A 19,926-nucleotide genomic window follows, 5' to 3' on the forward strand; every position below is an offset into this window, starting at 1 on the left:
CTTCCCCTGCTAGTCCTACAACTGGCAGGATTGTTAATGTTGAATTCTATCTTCACTCATTTCCTAAAAATGTGAGAGCAGGAGCCAAAGCACAAATCCAGCCATGCCAAAGGGTAGTTCTTGTTTCTCAAAGCTCAGGTGGAGCCACGTGGCTGCTTGTCAGCTGCCAGGCCCCAGCCCCAACAGGGAGCTCAGGATGCTCTGAGGGCCTCTGATGTGCAAACCAGCCAGAGAACAGGAACCAGCTCTAGAACAGGTTCATCTCCTCGGTACTGTGACACAGATGCCATTCTTTCCAAAAGAAGAAGGGCATCAGCTCCATCTTTTATCACAGCGCTTTTATCCCACTGCCAAGGATCCTTCAGTGGTAGAATTGTTCCAAGAAAGTGATGGAATAGTGAATTTGGGATGTGAACTCCAAAACTCTTCATTCTTTAATTTGGATCATGGCCTCTCTTTCAGAGCTGAGGGGAAGACACAGACTTTTTCTGCTGCAGTAGCTATTATATACAATTATCTAGGCCCTTTTTCAATTACCACAACACTAATGAGGACTCAGGAGTGTCTTCACCTTTGTCAAAATACTTTAGGGAAACCCTTTACAGCTCCTAATTTTCTCATGCATTGTGTGCCGTGTTTATTGATTCTGGCCATGTCTGTCAGATGCAAGAAGAGTAGTTGTGACTTTGTCAAGGTTTGGAAGGAGGAAATACCAGTCTGAGCCTTCTAAAACTTCAGTACACTGGTTTTTGTCAGTATGTAGATGTATGGTACAACACGAAGAACTGCTTTTAAGAATGTGAGAGACTGAATTTTGATTTCTTCTCCAGCTTGCACATACAAAAGCCAGGAGTGCCGCTTGACCATCCATTATGAACATGGATTCTCTCTTACAACCGAACCGCAAGATGGTGCCTTCTCCAAGATAATTGCACAATATCCCTACGAAAAACTGAAAATGTCCTCAGATGATGGAATAAGGATGCTTTATTTAGACTTTGGAGAAAAAGATGGAGAAATTGTAAGTACTGCATTTAGCAAAGGGATGCATGTTACCATCTCTTTGGTTGTCCTACAGACTATGGGGTGGAGAAGCACTAATGGAAGTTAAACTAGATGAGCATTGTGGGCCCCTTCCAACTGAAATACTTTATTCCAGTCTGTTTCATTCTAACAGTTGGCCAGTGCCAGGTTCCAGTATGAGTGTTTAGACACTCTGCTTTCTAGCATAGCATGATGATCAGGCTTTGAAAGGAGATGAACTAAAAAGACAGTTACAATTGTAAAACCATACAAAGGAAGATTAAATATTTGTCATATTTAAGAACAAACTGTACCCCTAAATAGCCAGATAATAAAACTTTTGTATGTATCTATTTCACTTCTTTAAATGATTGAAGGGGAGAGAACTTAAGAATGAGACCTTATTAATTCCAATGTACACATAGGGACTTCATGTTATGACAACAAGCTATGCTTTAGGTGTTTTTGAACATGCAGTTGCTGAAAAAAAAAAAGCTACAGATGTTGTGCAAACTGTCTGCATAGGCCTCTAAGCTGTCACAATGCCTAAAAATAAGGCGCATATTCCAAAGAGCAGTTTAAGTCCATTAATTATTAATGTAAACATGGTCTTTCCTTCCAGATTTTTTCAGCAGTTCCTAAACACGGCGGGTGCTTAATTCTAAACATCATCTTTGTTAACATACACTCTGCAAACTGCTAATTGTCAGGCTTTTGAAGGAATTTCTTACTAACTGTCAATGAAGTTGATTCGTGACTGCTGGAAAGGTGTTATGAACAAATGTTTGAGATCGTGTAAAAAATCGCCACCAAGGGTATCAGCAAAAACCAGATTTAATATTTAGCGACAGCATGACAGAGTTCGTTGGCAAGATTGATTCTACTGCCTACAGGACAATTAAGGCAGACCAAGGAAACAAAGCAACAATAAAAACAGGCAATCAAAATCCAGGCAATCAAAACAGAAATTAAAGGAGAACTTATCTATGGCACTTGTGTGTGTGTTAAGGTGTCCGTATCAAAAGGATAGTGAAGGCAAGGATAAAAAGGATCAGTCTAAAAACCTAACAGCACTCAAACTTTACAGTACTTTAACTGAACTTATACCTTAGACTTAACAATTTAACAAAGGAACAACAGCATTTAACACATCTTATGACTTCGAAGCTGAACTTAGCAGCTTAATAGAAGAAAAACACTCAGCAGCATTTAACTTAGATATCTCAGTAAGTTAGGCCTGTAAGTAAGCTTAAATTATAAGTTGTAAGCTAAGGTCCTTAAACATCTAAGAAAACAGCATTTCTACCAGTTTGACAAAGCATATACACAGGTGCATGTACACAGACAGAAAGAGTCAGTGCAAGCAAGGTACCTGTGAAAAATCCCCCTCAGAGGTTAGGGAAACACTCACTTTGAATGCTTTTGTATCACCTTATGGGCGAAGGGTCAGGCCTTGAGGAGTGAGGGTACCAGCCCAGGACTTGTTTGGTGATCACCACGTACAGGAAACCCGAGAGTTGGCTGGCTCTGAGAGGCCCCACACAGAGGGAGGTGCTGGTCACAGCCTGCTGCAGTTCAGGAGAGCTCCAAGGGTCTCACTTTGGACAGCTGTTTATAGGGTCACAAGAGAGTGGGCTTTCGTCATAACAATGTTTCATGCTGGCCACAGTTTGGGTTGGCATTTTCTTTGAAAGCGTGAGAATAGGAATGTTGTGCCATTCAGGCAAGGAAAATAGTTCCCAAGGTTGTTCATAAGGGAAACAGGAACACCTTAGACAGCAGTAGTTCCTGGGAGTGGACAGGTCTTTCTGATAAGCTCAAGAAGGGATGAGCCCAGGTGCTGTTTTTCAAGGCCAAGGCCTAGGCCTAACAAGCATTTCTCAGACTGCAGTGCAGCCGGGAAAAAGGAGGAAGCAGGGCAGAATGCACACCACAAAAAGCAAATGTGTTTGTTTTGATGTGACCCTGTTGTTGGGCCTCTGCACACTGACAAGCCTGTCAGACTTAGCAAGTGTGTGCTGAGATCTTCTGAACCACAACTATGGAGAACAAACTCTGAGTTCAGCCCCACTGCTGGCTGTGAGAACAGAGAAGCAGCTGTGCAGCACTGGCTGAAGGTACTTCAGCTGCACCAACAGCAGATGCACTGGACATCAGACAGAGCAGTCCCACCACCATCCCAGGCCAAAAAGGCCAAAAAAGATGGGGTTGAGCCTCTTGGAAAGGTGCTTGCAGCATCTGATTCAGCTTTCTCAGCAGTCTTCCGCTGCTCACCCAGGTGGATACAAGGCCAGAGGCACCAGGACATCACCTGCTTCCAAGATACTAGTTATAGCAACCTAAATATTTGCAGCTGAATGCAAAGGAAAAACAATATGGTGTAGAGAAGGGTTGTTATTATTAGAAGCCTGTTCAAAATACCAGACAGCAGTTTGAGTACTCAGTAAATGATTTCTTGTTTGAGCTATAATTCTCAGTCTGATTTTGGGTTTTGTTGTTTTTTTTTTTTTTCTGTACTTTCAGCAACTGGACCTTCATTCCTGTCCAAAACCAATTGTTTTCATCATCCATTCCTTCCTGTCAGCAAAGATCACGAGACTGGGCTTGGTGGCATAAGTGGGATCCATCTGTTCCTTCAAAGAGAGACGGGGCAACCACAACTAATCTGAAGTACAGTGAACAGCAGCAATCTGTCCCAGCTGGCACCAGACACCAGCCTGGGACTCAGGACTAGGCATTGGTCACTTCTGCAGTCCTCCAAGGCCCAGGTTTCATTTTGACCAGCTAAAGAAATGGCATGACAAGGAATACGGGGGATTTGATTGTAAATAATGGGATTTTAAAATCCTGTATGAGACCATAAAAGCGTGTAGTACCACACATGTAAACGTTTCAGAATCATAAATTGTGCCTATTTCAATGTACTTGTCTATATAAAGTTAAGGGCTATGCAGGCAAGAGCACTTGTTGGTTGTGATGCAAGCCAAGGTTGGCTGGGGAGAAATCCTCTAAAGATTGTCCCATCACCTGAAAGTAAAAGGTTCTTTCAGTTATAATCTGTGCACCTCTTACAGAAGATTTTTCTTTTGGAGCATTGCCAGAACCTCTTGCATGAATATCCAGCAGAACCTGCAAACACACACCTCTGAGTTGGACACTGAAGCAATCCAGCTGTGGTCAGGTAACAGCTGGAGGGCCCCTGCCAGGGGCAATTTCACATTAAGCAGTAACCACATGTCACCCACACTCCTAGTGATGGAGCCAAAGCAGGGGCAGCCATAGGGATGTCAGGGGGGCACAGGCAGGAGTGTCCTTTGTTAATGGACACAGGATGCATTTTTATAGTGACTTCCCAGAATAGCTTAATGATTTTCAGCTATCTGGGAGCCCCAGCTCAGGTAAAAATTACCTGAGATGATGCTTCTGCCAGCATATCTCCATAGCAGTTTTCCGGTAAAAAGCCATTCAAAGGTTCTGTCCTCCTACCCCAACTGAGTCACCCCTTTGCTCAGACAAGTCTGGTTGTATGGTCATCATAGAAGAACAAACACAGGGAAGGAGGAAGACTTGATTTTATGAGTTTTTGAAACATTTATTGAAGCAGTTCCACAACAGTGAGAAACACAGCCCAGGGCAGGAACACAAGCTGCACTCCTTGACATGGAACTGCTCCTACGGGCATGATTTGGCAAGACCAAATTTCTTGCTGGAGAAATACAAGGTGTTCATCTCCATGCCCACAACTTACTGGTGACTGTTTTGCACCACAGCTTGCTCTTGTGATTCACTGAGTTTCAGCCTTTTTAACAGTTACCTGAGCAGAAAAAGCAGGCAGGAACACTGACCTTCAGCACCAGAGAGGATATACACAGCTTGCGCCTGGAAGTAATAAACTGGCATCATGTGATATGGTGGGAATAGGAAGAAGCAAAACAGGGATGCCACTTATGTTGTTCTTCCTTTGTAAAAAGAACAGCTTAATACAGGGGTGGGTTTTTGTCTGCTTTTAGAGTTTTGCCCTAAACTCACACTTTGAAGAACAGGAAGCAATATACAGTAATGTACAGGTATATTCAGTGTTTGTGGATATTCAGTTTTCATATTACAACATTTCTTTTATTTCTACGAAAGCACATAGATTTCAACTTAGCATCACTTGGCTGGCAAAGGGGAAAATTAAACACATTTTGGTTCCATGATGTTTTTAAGCTAAGTTTGAGAGTTGACCATAAGTCATGCTGTCTATTCACAGCATAAGAACGTGATGATTTCCACAGGTATCTTAATCATCAAAACCAATTAAAATATTAGGATGATGGGCTGAATTCAGAAATACAGGAAATAATCACTGAAGAACAGCTCAGTGCCCCATTGGAAGAGCAGCCCCAATCCCAGCACCTCTCACCAGTCAGAGGCATGCCAAGGAAGGATCCACCCAGCTCTGCACTTTCATTTTATTGTCATGGTACTTGCACTTAAAAAATATTTCCTCATGTAAATTAACAAGGTAGGAGGTAACGTTACATAACTTACCAGTAACTTCCAGATGGACATTTCTCATTTAGTGACCACTGCCATTCACACAACTTTCTGTGGCAGTTCCTTGGGACTCCTTGGCCTTGGAAGCTTCTGGGAGAGATCCGAGAAGCGGAGAGCAGTCGGTACGCAGGGGGACAGGACTCTGAGGAGGAGCTCATGTCACCTTATCAAGAAAACTGTTGTGTGAAGTCTTCAAAAACCAGTTCAGGACATTTTATTGCTGTTCCAAAGTATAACTTTAGAATTTGGAGACAGGCTCCTATAGAAGGTCCAGAGGTTGAAGTGAAAACTTGCATTTGGGGGGGGGGTAGGTTAAATACATATGTAAACTATACTGCACTATTTCCTTCTTCCTTTTAACACTTACAAATCACTGGAATGTTATACCTAACATGTATGTGCATTGTAAATATTACAAATTCCTATATTAGTGCCAACAATTAAATGACACAAAATGTAATCTAAGGTGCTCAGTACTATATGAAGTCTAGGTGAATAACTAAGCAGTTTGCAAAGAAAATTCATATTATATATTTATAGAAAAAAAGAATGATAATTACAGAATCTATTTCTTCATTTTCAGATTTTGGACTGATTCATATTTGGATGGGATAGACAAATGAAATATGAACCTATTCCACATTTATAAGAGTATAGTGAATATTTATATTTTAGAGGAAAAGAATATATTTAATAAAGTCATTTATTGGATTTTTGTGAGGTGACCTTACTTTGTATCCAGACAAACTATCTGGAAGGCTGTCCTTTGATTTTGGGCTGGGAGAAATACATTTAAACTTCAGTGCTTCTGTTAAGAATTCTGTTACTTGGGAGAACTGTTAATTGCATTGGTGAAATGAATTAAAAACTTAAAATTTAAAAAAAACCCCTGAAATCCCACAGGGATGTTTTAGGGCAGGTCATTCAGACATCTCTGCTGAAGTTGCAATGCTATCTCTGTTGCTGATACTGAATTAGGTGGTAACAGAAGACTTATAAAAAAATTAAGAAAAAGCAGAAATTTCTGCTCAAGCTTCTGCATTCAAGGACTGAGGCCAACATGTGCCTTTTTTCTCTTATGAACGGTTATGGGAAAAGAGATTTTTTTCCTCTTTTGATTTAATTCTTAACTTAGTGGCCCGAATAGAAAAGTTAACTGTGGCAATTTAAAGCCTTTTCTTTCAGTCTGACCCAAGTTATGACAGAACAGCCTCATGGAAAGCCTAAAAAGGGATATTCCAGATTTTCACTCTTTTTGCAAAATAATGACTATAAATGGAATGGTCTTATCAGAAAGTTTGTACAGCAGCTTCATCATGAGAAAGACTGGGATACATATTTGGAGTAAAAATGTTATTAAAAATGTGATATAAAGTGTTTGTTAAAAAAAATAAAGCTGATCTAATTGTGTTCAGGGAATCATACTGGTGTTTCTAATAGTCCTGCCCTTCAAATGGAACCAGCATCTCTCTTAAGGTACTTTAGAAATCAGAACAAGACTCTTGACATGCTACCAAGCAAATCACCACCACAGACACCTTTACAATTTGCAAATTTTGCAAGTAATTTTTGCAAATAACAAGTGTTTTCGTTCTGCAGAATATTAGAATTTCTTCCTCCTACAGGACATGGCAGCACACTCCATCCAGCACTCAGCACTGGAAAGCTCAGCTGATTTGAAGAAGAGATTGATCTGATTTCCACCCAAAAGCATTCTCAGTGTCCTCTCACCCATGCTTAAAAGTTAATTGGAGCTTCTTTAGTTTCAGTGGAAGCAGAACCAGAGCCTAAAGAAATTGTGTGCTTCAGATCATTACACTGCCATTGATTTCTAAATTTATGTTATTTTCATAAAAGTTAAACTGGCAGATTGATAACTATCTCTTTACTGAGTCTATTTACTATATAGAGAGACCATTAATGCAGTATATATTACATATTTATATATATACACACACTGTGTATATTATGGACACTTTTGAATTCAGTGGTGACTTCGATTTTAAAGAGCAGATATTAATAATATGCTTGCAAAATTTTGAGAAACTCAGTCTGCTTGCTCTAAGTGAACCCCCAGACCAACCAGGGCAAAAATTTAATTTAAAAGAATGAGGGGAAGAACATTTAAAATATTTAACAAAGATGATAACCTCCTGTTGAACATAATCACTTGCTTTTCCGACTTGGGAATTCATCATAATTCCATGCTTGTGCAAATAATTAGAGGCATTAGGAAACAAATTTAGAAAAAAATATCCAAGGGAGAACTGTGAATTGGGACAAAGAAGTTTGTGAATTTGGACAAACATTAGTACCCAAGCAAAGTTCTGTGGTAGCCCAGTGATATTAATCATGTAATTACTGTAATATTACAAGTAACCACATCACTAAGTAACTGCAACCACATCAGCGCTGTCTTACCCCAATCCTGTGGGGAATATAAACTCATAACATGGATGGATGATGTGCTCCTACATATAATCCATAATGTATTATACATAATGTAATACATAACATATTATGCTATGATATGTTATGTGCTTATTATATAGGATGGATGGGTTATGGGTAAACCAGAAGTGTGTACTGGTGAATATGACTTATAGCCTGACTTGCAAACAACATGAAAGCAAGCACCCAAAATATGCATAACACAGACTGGATTTGGCATTCAGTAGCCACAAACAAGAAGATAATTTGAAGTTTAGAGGCAAAAGATGATATTACATTCTGCATCACTTAAGTGACACCACATCAACCGAGCTGCATAAACTCTCAGTGTGGGGTTTTGGAACTACAACAGATATAAAATAATCTGGTTTAGTGCTGTTACAGTAGACCAGGTCAAATTATTGCCTGCTTTTTGTAGGTTAAGAGCATGGACAGAGACAATTATCACAGCTTAAATGGGGCAGTGGTATCAAGCTACAATAATAAAATAGCTACCACTTGCCCCAAAAAGCCACCAACACAAAGAGCAAACGAGACATGGGTAGCAGTGTGTAAGTTCTGCACTGGGAATTGTGCAAAAAACAGTACCTCTAAATGCTTGTTTCCCTAATTGCTTTCCTGCTGATTACTTCAGGCCAGCCTTTGAGTCTACTGAAATAATTAAACCAATAACCATTGAGTCCTACTTGAAGTACAAGAAAACCAGTTCAAAGTATTAATTACTTTCCTGAAGGTATTTTCTTTGCTCATGGCAGCTTAGCCTCAAAGATTTATGAAATGTAGAGCTGCTGTACTTTTACTTATCAACTTATGTATAATTATTAACTAGAAAGTTTTTCTAATTTCAAATATATAAACTTCCCAAAATTAAGTAGAAAATACAACTTTCAGTGGCTTGCTTTAGTATTCAGACAAAAGTATCAGCATTCAGGCTGAAGAGATAAGGCTACAGCTTACCGCTTTTCTCTCTCTGGAAGTAGAGACTTTCTTGATTGACTACAAGATGTTAAGAAAGGTTAATGTCTTGATAACTTTCTTGTTTTCTATATTGAATGCAAAGAAATGTGAGCCATACACAGTAATCATTACATTGGAGCAATTGTGTGTGTGCACTTATTAAAAGATTATTTAAATATGTCTCTTCATTGCATTTCTATTTTACCATATCACTACAACTGGGATGCTGTGGACGTGTGGCATTCTGCAGACAAATGTAATGCATCTTACAAGTGGTTCTGTTTCTCCTGGGCTTGGATGCACACAGTACTCACTAGAGCCCACTGTCACAGCAGAACAACTTCAGAGCTCTCCGACTGCAGCTCACTTAAACCAAGTACACACCCACTCAGAAAAGGTCTTGTAGAGTTCAGGACAATGGTAAACTTGGGAACAAAGGAACAGAACAGTTTAACTCCAGGTCCTGTTAGACATGAAAAACCTACTTAGGGCTCAGCCTTACACCAAATAGAATTAAGCAATGACATCACAAAATCAGGAAGGCTCTTTAGAGAAAGCAAATTTTACAGCATTAAGCAAGCCTCCACATGGTTTAGTTCCATTACTTTTCCACAACAATATGTTTCATTTTTATTTGTATTGCTTAGTTTATTTTCCTACCAGGATAACATAGTAAACAATAGCCCTGCATCTCTATCAGTTTTAATCCCATTAGTTTATATGATGAATAGGAAATCCTTAATACAGAAAGCTTAGTAGGAACTCCTCATCTCAACAAAATACTAACTTTAATAATTACATTAATCCCAGCCAGGCACATGCCAGAGACTTAAACTGAGGCCAAATTAAGTATTTTACTGTATTTGTAACACAGTTAGAAACTCTTTTTTTCCCTTATGTTTCAGCATAGCACACCAGCTTTTTTCCAGCTCTCACCATCCTCATTACCACTACTGCTTTGATTTTCTCCTCTTCCAGGAAAAGAAATCTCAGACCTCTCCTAGATATTTTTCTAAGGTGTGTTACAAAGAGCATGCAGGAAATTATACCAAAAATTCAGCTTGTAAAACAAAGAAACTTTGTTTAATGGGACCTTGCATCAAGTTTCAAGCCATGCTTTTTTTCTTCCTTATATTACAACACAGAGATAATTATGATTCAAATTCTGATTATGACTGTTTTTACCTGCAGAACAGGAACTGTTCTTAATTAGTGTATAAAATGTTAATGGTCAATGCTGTAAACAGCTGTTTATACAAGAGCAAGCTGTAGTCAGTAGAATAGAGATCTTCACGCAAAAAGGTAAAAGGAAGGGGGTTTTTATTCCTATAAAACCAAATACACTGGTTGAAAAATATACAAAGCTTTATAAACCAAGTCCAGCTATATTCCTTTTAACAAACATAATAAATACTCATATAAAATACAACCTCTTTTCATTCGAATTAAAAAAAAAATTAAAACTTTCAGTATAAAAAGCTTCCAACCTTGTTCCTGCAGTTGAAGAATGAGTCTATATAATTACATGACCAGAGTCCTCTCAGTGTGCAGATCCGTGTGTGCATTGGGCAGTATAATGCTTGTCTATTACAAGTGCTCTGTCTCCACAGCCCCTGGGAAGGTGTGAATAGAATCCACACAGTGCTTCTACTTGCCAGTCTTCTCCAAAACCCATTCAATCACCTGGGCAAATAAATGAGAAAGCAAACAATTTACATAACTCCTGGGTTTGAAAGCAAATTAAGAACATGTCACAGACTTCTATCAATTCTTTCTTTAGTTCTTTGTCACCATCTGTGTGGTATTTACTATACAGTATGTAAAAGCAAACTACTCAAAAGGAGAAAGTGTTGTTAGTAAACTGGGCAGAAACAGCATTATCCTAGAATTATATTTTATCTTACAGAATGCTTTGTCTTTAGGAAAAGGCATTTTTAGAACCCCCGAATTTAGTTACTTCATCCCATTCTTTCCATATACCAGCAAGAAGGTGCACATAATGCCATACAGCTCATGCTTCCAGCAGTAAAAGTTCCTAATGCCAGAGAAGAAAAAATAAAGGGTAATTTGTGCACTGTTGTATCTACCACCATTATCACTGCTACTTTCCAAGCAGGGCAGTTGTTCAGACCACTATCTAGTCCTCAGCAATTATATTTTTGTGAAGTAATTTCAAAATACTCTCGAAGGCAGGGAGATGTAAGCAGTTTAGGAGAACACCGATTTTAATGCCTTTTGCCAACAGCAAACATACAAAAAACTAGTAATTTTCTGCCCAGACAAAGATGGAGGTGAGAAGCAGTGTATCAGCACAATAGCCCAGTTCAGCACCAAACATCACAACCCATACAGTTTTCGAAACCTTATCATCCATACAAAGCAATCCACAAAGGAATACAGCACAGAACACAGCAAATACTGCTCTCAGAATAAGTTCTGTGGGGATCTAGCAGCTTTCTTGAGTGTGTGTTCTGTTACTTATCTACTTCAGTTCAAATTCTTCCATTTAATTTATGATTATGAAAACTGTATGGTACTTATATATGACACTTCTTTTTCCCCCCCAAATCATGGAGTCACTTCAGTGTATGTCTCAGAACTTAACTCAGAGTTACTTAATTTCTGGAGGAAACTTACTTCTGTCATTTGCACTGTGCTGCAAATGTTCATGTTACTTACACTGTGCTTACACTGTTCACGTAAGTCCAATGTTACACACAAATAACCCAACCTGATATCCCTCATGCTTACAGTTACTCACAAGCCTAAAATTACCGATTTTCATTGCTTCCTCTAAAAAAATTATTTCCTTTTAGAGACCTTTATTACTTCCTAACCTTTGTAATGTTATTTCCTTCAATACAAGAAAAGAAGAATTCCCTAATGATCCTAATTATAGAAAAATGTCCTTCCCCCCCCTCCCTCCCCTCCAGTGATGTAGAAACATTTATTGTCTTCATTACCATTTCTCACTGTGGCACATCTTCTCAGCAACTGTTAACTAAAATACCATCCAAAACCTGGAAATTTTGCCTTGGGACTACTGACTGAGAGAAAGTTTGTGTGAGATCAGAGTCAAACAAGACTCACGGCCAAGGGTATGTACCTCTCCATCTCTTAAAGTTGTGAACTAAACCATCCTGTGGCCAAGATGCCACAGCAGCATTTAGTCTTGGCTATGTACAGGAACAAATAAACACATGGTCTTACCTGTTTAGCATTGCTATTTGCTGTTTTCTTCATTTCATCAAGAAGTCCTCTAGATGTTTTAAGGTCCTAAATATGAAACAAAAAAGCCACAGAAGTCAGCAAACTCATACGATCACTCTAATTCGGGTTATAAGAGCCCTAATAACCGGGGTGGTGTTACACTTTTATCACCTTGTTCAGAGAATTATTTGACAGAAGAATTCAACAGAAGAATTATTTGACTTTGCTTTTTTAATTAAAAAAGGAAAAGAATTTAAATCTATTCCAATAGGTTGCAGGTTTCCTTACAGCAGTCCAAACCTAGTACTCAATTATGACTGAGTCTTCCTAACGACCTGTACATTTCTGCACAATTTCCAGAACTTTTTTTCTTCAATGATACTCAAAGTTCTTACAAGTCTTGACTGAAATCCTGTTTCTATATAAACATGGAAATCAGCTGTGAGTTTACCCTGTAATACAGAGTTCTGGCAAAGAACAGAGAAGCAGACATCAGAAAAGAAAACCAGTGAAGGGAAAAATCTAGAATGGCTTTTCTGTTTTGCTCATTTAATGAGTCCCACCTAATCTACTCTTTTAAACAAAGCAAGAACAAAACTTTGCCTGAAGAGAAAGAAAATTCATTTACTACTTGTCTCCAGAGGAAAATGGTACCTATGTTACCGTGCCTTTGAATTATGCAGCACACAAAAAGGATTCAAAGGATTCCCACAGACTTGCAGCTGCAAGACAGTTTAGGAGAACAAAATCCTGTGTTAAAACCTCTCTCCAGAAAGGACAGGATCACTTCCATATTCTTCCTTTTCCTTTTCTGCTTGGAATGGAACCACAAACCCTGATTTGCTCCACTCATACATCCGTCCATACAGCCCTTTCTGATTTTGGATTAGGATTTGGATCTTCCTTCAGGGCATATTTCAGGGAGATTTTGGGAACACTTACAGAATGACTGCACAAATTTGTTCCAATTATTTAAGAAGTTGGTACTTATCAGCATGATGTTCTGATTGTGTAAGCATCCAGTCCTGTCCAACTTTCATTTAGCTTAAAGCACCCTTAACGGAAGTTGACTGAACTGAGCTGGTTCACCCTAACTGGTAGGTTATATACATGCAAATGAGCAGAAAAGCAGCTCAGCGTGTGAGCAATAGCTTTTAATCACTCCATACTGTAATTAACTCGATTTTGTGCTCAGACCAAGTAACATGGGCTTCAGCATTGAGTCATAGTCCTCCTAGGTATTGTGGAAAGAATTCTCATCTCCCCCTAAACATGAGGTTGATGCGATTCTACAGGCTGCTGCTGAGCCAGTATGTGTCAGATAATAAAGCACATTATGTCAGGGAACTGCAATTTCTGAGACAGTTCTGTAAGCTACTTATTGAGCCAACAACCTTAGAAACAAGGGAAAAGCTGAGCTGTCACAGCTACAGCTGGGAAATACACTATTGCTTTCTTGGCTGTTGCAGCTCTAAGAGTGACCTGATCTAACAGGCCCATGCTTTAGCATATTATTTCACTATGTATAAAATGCTAGTGCTTTAGAAGGTTTTAAAACAAGCAGAACGCCACCAAAATATATAGTAAAACTACCTTTTGCATTCGACAAGTCCAAAGGTTTCTCCACACAATATACACATTACTAACACACCACTGGGAAATATTAGCTTAATCAACTCTGAATATCCCACATACTATCTCAAGTTTTATTCAGGAGTGGCTTCACTTAAACTAAAAATAAAGATTGGGAAGAGTGTGCCTTCTAGTTACCTTTAAGTAGAATTTTGATATCTCAAATAGACGCTGGCTGCATGATGTGAAGCACTTATGATCCTCTGCAATTCCATGTTGTTGAAGAGTCTTAGCAACCACCTCCTTCAGCATCTTGGAAACAGAAGAAACACACTCAGAAGTTCATCCCAACTACCGACATAAAAAATTGTCCAAGGGAAGTAAAAAAGCCCAAAACAGAAAACATTTTGTGATCTTGCCTGTCTTTAATCTATAGCCAAAGGCGATCAGCTCACTGGTTGAATTTGAGCAGAGTTATTTAACAATCTATTTCCACTTCCTTCATTTGAAAAAATTAAGAAAATGTTTATATGTTAAGGATCAGTGAATATTCACATGGAGCTTGGAATATAAAAAAGAAGTCAATATCATCTTGGGTTTTTTCTTCTCCAAAGTATTATATATAAAAAGGACACTTTTTGCTATACAGATGTTCCCTTGTTTGATACATACATTTTTTTAAAAAAATTAAAAATCTGACACTAAAGTCCCATTAGAAAATTTCCTCTGACATTCTTTACATCAGAGATGTTTAAACTCTGCTGTAGGTCTGAATGAGTCACACCAATGTATGCTTCCTTGGACCATTCCAACTTGCCTTTGACCGTACATTAACATTCTTGCAGTGTTCCCCTTGTACCCCAGGATTAATTTAAAATTAGTATCAGCAAGCCAGAAACAGTTTTGTGTATTGTATTTTAGAAGAGGCATTCCTGATACGCACAGCTATTAATTAAACATTATTCCACCAAATTATCTAACTGCTATCTCAATTAATGGATTTACAGAACTACTGGAATCTCTTTATTCTCAGAATAGTCTGTTCCTCCACAATGCCTTTGACCCTTCCAGCACATATATCTCTTTAGTGCCTTTAGGTTTCATAACAATCACCTATATTTCATAATTCCTATTAATTGATATTAATTTCCACCTTTTTTATTCCTCGTTGTTATCTCTCTCAGCCTTAATCCCCTGGGCATGATAAAATTTCCTTTACACACTTTTTCATTCTTTGCTTTTGCAGCACTCTCCTCAGTGCCCTCAGGATTCACGTACACAAGTGAACAGAATGAAATTCAGTAACAAATACAGATGAAGATAGTTCACCTTGAGCTAAAAAATTTTTACAAATCAAGTCCCACGGAAAGAAGTTCAACAGCTGCTTCATCACTAAGAGAAGAAGGTAGATCTTACCCTTGTGTGTTTCTGGGATCTGGATTCCTTCTGTGGCTTTGAGGCCTCAGGCTCTGCAGCTGAGCCAGCCTTGGTGGCTGCTCTGTGGGCTTGGCTGGGCAGTTTCGATGACGCTGCAGCCACGGAAATGGATCTTTCAGAGCGTTTCCTTGTCACAGCAACTGCACAGTGGCTCCTGCTGCTCCCACTTGCCTGAGACGGGAGGGAGTCTGTACTCTCAGATTTGGTTAGCCTAGAAAGAATAATAATTAAAAAACCCAATATAAATAACTTTCAGGTTTTGTACCAACTAAGTGCCGTTGTTTCTGCTACAGTGGCCGCTGCTTTAGAGCGGTAAGTACTGAGCTTTCCTGCAAACAACATCTGAAAACATCAGACAGGAAGACAGGATTCTATTCTGTAAAATTTTTTGTATTAGAAGAACACTCTGCTTACTGGATTGGGCTCTGATACATAGACCCATTGCACCTCTGATTAAAAAGGTCTAGAAACAAATTGAAGAAACCAGGTAACTGAGAAAATAAAACTCTTGGGAAGGGAATTGGCCTCCAGTCTTAGGATGAGACAAAACTTCTTAAAACTATCTAATTTCTTTTGGCCCTACAGGAATGTCACAACTCAACTTTAACTACAGGAAGTTGGGCATTATAATTCTATGGGAACATTGTAATCCTTGATCCTTCAACTATAAGAGCATTAGTAATTCCAAACTCCAATTCACAAAATGTTAAGTATAATCACATCCTCTTCTCTACCTGTTCAGGAAGCTGCAAAAAGGTACACACATTTCTAAAACCAAACCTCTGTTAAAGGCTTTTGGTGATTAGAATGCAAAAGGTATCAAACTGGAAATAAGGAAGAAGTGAAGTATTACAGTAAAAAAGTCAACTTGGAAATAGTGTTACCTAGGAGTTATTTTTCAGTGACAGAGTTTGCATCTTCAGAGTGAGGACAAGGTACAAAGGGAAATATTAAAAACTAAACTTCCAGAAAAGACTTTAATAAACAAGGCTGACAGTAAGATTGAATTTTGGTAGGTCATCTTATGCCAGCAGTCCTTTGGATCAGAAATTCAATTATTCTGTTTGTACAATCCTTGGCTTTCTAAACCTTTAGTTGTTTATTCACAGTGCAGGAGCACTGACTGTTTCAGTCCTAGATGAGGCTATCTGTCATCTTTTCAAAGGCACTTGAGACTGCAAGATATAACCCCAAATCTGTTAAATAAAGTGCGCCTGTGCTGCATGGTTTTGATTAATCTAATGCCATCGATAAGAGCTCACACTCAAGGAAAAAAATGAACCTACAGAAGAGGATTAAACAACTAGAAGATTTGTCTAGATAGCTTCACTAAAACATTTTGAGATGAAAGAAAAGATGCAGTTCACAAGAGACTACAGAAACATTTCATGCTAAAGATTCATTTTATTCAGTGCATTACCTTTTCTTGGGATAAAAGTAATCCAGGTCTTTTGATCTGCATTTTAGCCTTGATGTCTCTGTTTTGAATTCACTTTGTAAAGACTCTCCATCAGGGACACTTCCAGGCTCTGACAAGACTGCAGGAGATGGGAGAGGACTCAAGACAAGTGGCACAGGGCAGCACTCCTTGGTGCAAGTAGTCTGAGTTTCATAGCGAATAAGACGAGTTTGAAGTTCAGCATATCCCACATCCCTCTCCAAGGCTCTTCTGTTATCTAGACAATATCTAAAATTGAAATTGGGTAGGAAACCTGTGAGAGAAAGTCTCTGCTTTATTACAATCAGAAAAACTTACTTTTGACAGTCATGTGAACTCCAAAACTTTTTTTTTTTTTGAACTGGTGTACTGTTCTGAGAGACAACTTTTAACAGCCCAGTAAATTAATACTTGCCTGATGGATTTTGCTATACTCAAGTCCAACTCCAACAAAGAAGCTGAATTATATATTATTTGTAACTCTTTACTTTGTTCTTATAAGATTTCCATAGACATTAGCAGAATTTTTTCCTTGAACAATCTCTTTGAAACGCAACTTATAGCTTTGAGATAAACACTGCTGTATGAGAGATTCACATTTTTTAAGTACTAAAAATACAAAAAATGTACCACTGAACAAGCACAAGCTTCCTCTTGACTACAATGAATAAGTGGTTTAATCAATCAAATCAACAGAAAAAACTGTATTAACTACCGTGGGGCTGAAAGATAACAAATGATCAGTGAAACATACACATGAGATAACACAAAATGCATCTTAACTAACTTTTCTCTGGTGTAAATGATTTCCAGGATTCCTTGCATGAGAACAGTGTTTCATCACTATTTAGTGTAGTGCAGGGAAAGGTAACAGTAAATCCTGTATTATTTCAACCTCTTTGTTACAAATTATTCTGAGCAGTGTGAGCTATTGCTCAGCCCACCCTTCAGATTGCTCAGCAAAGTTTCCTACTCTTAGGGAATGCAAGACACATTCTTTACATTTATCTCTTAACATGGAGGCATGTTAAATTGCTAGTTCTGATGTTTCCACTTTCTTTAGAATATTTTGATATTCATGGAGAAATTAATTTTTCTAATAACTGGCTGATGAATCCATTTCTACAGTTGAGGAAGACTTTCTACTAGACAAATTCATTATCTGATAAGAGAGTAAGATGTCTTAACTTGAAAATTTCAAGGTATTTAATTTTTCTTACTTATATTCTCAGTCCCCTGCGAAGTCACATACCCAACAAAGATAAAAAAGTTAAATTGCCATTTTACTCACTGCTTTAATGGCAATTGCTTTCTCTTTGCAAAACAACATGCAAGTGTCTGGCACATGTTCCCTACACCATAAATTTGATTTCATCATAAATAGGAACAGCCTCACATTCACCAGTCCTGGTCTTCATGGGGGTTTCAGCCACCCCAATAATCTGTTAGAGAGCCAATCCATAGGGCAAAGGCAATCCAGGAGGTTCCCGGAATGCACTGGTAACTTCCTTCTCTGAGTGAGGTGAGGTGCTATGTTGGACCTTGTGCCCACCAACAAGAAGGGTGTGGTGAGGAATGTGAAGCTCAAGGGAAGCCTTGGCTGCAGTGACCATTAAATAGTGGAGTTTGAGATCCTCAGGGCAGCAAGGAGAGCACACAGCAAGCTCACCCCTCGACTTCAGGAAAGTAGTTTGCCCTTGACACCAAGCTCTGTGGCATGGTCAACACTAGAGGGAAGGGATCCCATCCAGAGGCTTGAGAGGTGGCCCTGTGCAAACCTTGAGGCCAAGTGCAAGGTCCTGCACCTGGGTGAGGGCAATGCCAGCACAAATAGAGCCTGACTGAAAAATGAATTAAGAGCAGCTCCGGGGAAGAAGATGTGGGATCTTGGTGTCCCTTCCTATGGCATGGAGGTTGCAACTAGACAATCTTTAAGGTCCCTTCCAACTCAAACCATTCTATGATAACTGCTACTCCTTGTTTTTTTTGACAAGACTTTAGCTACAAATACAAATACAGCAGCTGGGTAGATGAAAACTGCATAGTCCCAAACACATCTGCCCCATAACCACAATACCCTTGTTACAATATGTTCTGGTCATACACTACCTCTCTACTGCTTCCCTCCCATACTGCTAAGCACACTGCTCCTGAAATATTAATATACCAGGATCTTCCTCCTCTCCACAATACCCAGGCCTCCCTGTGGTCTATATCTGTCGTATTTTGCTAGCAGAAGAAGCAGCACAAGTTCTGCTGTGCCTAATTTGAAATCTCAGGCACACTCCTTACTGAGGTCAGGCAGGGCAGCAAGACACCACATAGCAACAGACAACAGACAAGTGGTTTCTTCCCACACCTATCACATGCATTTCTCTTTTCTACCCAGTTGCATCTCTGTGCCACTTATTACAAATCTAAAAAGGCTAACAGGCTCATGAGTTACCATTTAGAAAAAGAGATAACTAAAGAGATAGGAGTGCTTCACTGCCCTAGAGAACCTGGCTAAAATTATCAGATATTAAACACAGGCTTAACCAAACTATTTGTAAAATTGATAGGAAACAATACCAGCAGCATTGTTAGTCACATTCTGATAATCTGAAAATGTGATTTTAGGAGGCAGCAGAAGTTGGCACAAAAACTGAACTAACTGTGCTTGGTATCCACTGCATTTCTTAACATATACTGCACTAAGACTGTCTGTATGGAAGAGTTATGCTTAATTATCTACTCCAGCATTCCTATAGCCTTTTTCCGTTTCTCCTCTATGTCAATATTTGTAATTTTCTAAACTATTTTTATACAGCTACATGATGTGACAGTTTGCCCATTTGTTTGCTTTGACAAGTAAGTATTGCTGGCTGAGATTAACTATATGGAGTTTTGAGTCCTAACCACATGGAGCCTTTTGAACATGTTACCACTAACACTTGGCTGTGGGTGTTTTCAGTTTCCCTGAACATACAGGTAGCAGCATCCCATCAGGTCTCATTAAACCTTTTGACTATTAGTCTGGAAGTGTCTACAACTAAATATCAAAGCAGAAACTATGTATGTACTTAAAGCATGTGCGTTCCTAGGAACTTGATATGAATGAACTTAGGTACTAATGAATCCTAATTCCCTTGCCATTTTTAGTTCTGAATTAAAATTTTCAGAGACGCTGAAAATAGATAGAGCAGTACAACTGAGATGAAAAGACCTTCAGTGTCTCTACATTACCATCATGGCAGGAATGGTGCAATTTAAACAAGGGACATTTAAACCATAATTAACCTATCCATAACATGTTGCTT

General features: G+C 38.8%; 2 protein-coding genes across 5 annotated transcripts in view; one reads left to right on the top strand and one right to left on the bottom strand.

The window, feature by feature from the left end:
* Positions 1–6,981, top strand: part of SNTB1 (syntrophin beta 1) — a 112,973-nt gene extending 105,992 nt beyond the window's left edge. Inside the window, exons 6-7 of the mRNA XM_066176701.1 lie at positions 831–1,021; positions 3,547–6,981. Coding sequence (XP_066032798.1) covers positions 831–1,021; positions 3,547–3,639 — 284 coding nt within the window. The 3' untranslated portion in view covers positions 3,640–6,981. The remainder of the gene's footprint in view (positions 1–830; positions 1,022–3,546) is intronic.
* Positions 6,982–10,273: 3,292 nt separating this feature from the next.
* Positions 10,274–19,926, bottom strand: part of MTBP (MDM2 binding protein) — a 29,470-nt gene continuing 19,817 nt past the window's right edge. For all 4 annotated transcript variants that reach the window (XM_066176740.1, XM_066176723.1, XM_066176732.1 and 1 more), the window contains exons 18-22: positions 16,610–16,876; positions 15,169–15,400; positions 13,951–14,064; positions 12,181–12,246; positions 10,274–10,653 (exon numbers count right to left, since the gene is read on the bottom strand). In XM_066176740.1, the coding sequence (XP_066032837.1) occupies positions 10,618–10,653; positions 12,181–12,246; positions 13,951–14,064; positions 15,169–15,400; positions 16,610–16,876 (715 nt within the window). In that variant the 3' untranslated portion in view covers positions 10,274–10,617. The remainder of the gene's footprint in view (positions 10,654–12,180; positions 12,247–13,950; positions 14,065–15,168; positions 15,401–16,609; positions 16,877–19,926) is intronic.

This window comes from Chamaea fasciata, unplaced genomic scaffold (assembly GCF_029207755.1).
Source record: "Chamaea fasciata isolate MVZ Bird 193981 ecotype frontalis unplaced genomic scaffold, bChaFas1.0.hap1 SCAF_1, whole genome shotgun sequence".
Classification (NCBI taxonomy): Eukaryota; Metazoa; Chordata; class Aves; order Passeriformes; family Sylviidae; genus Chamaea; species Chamaea fasciata.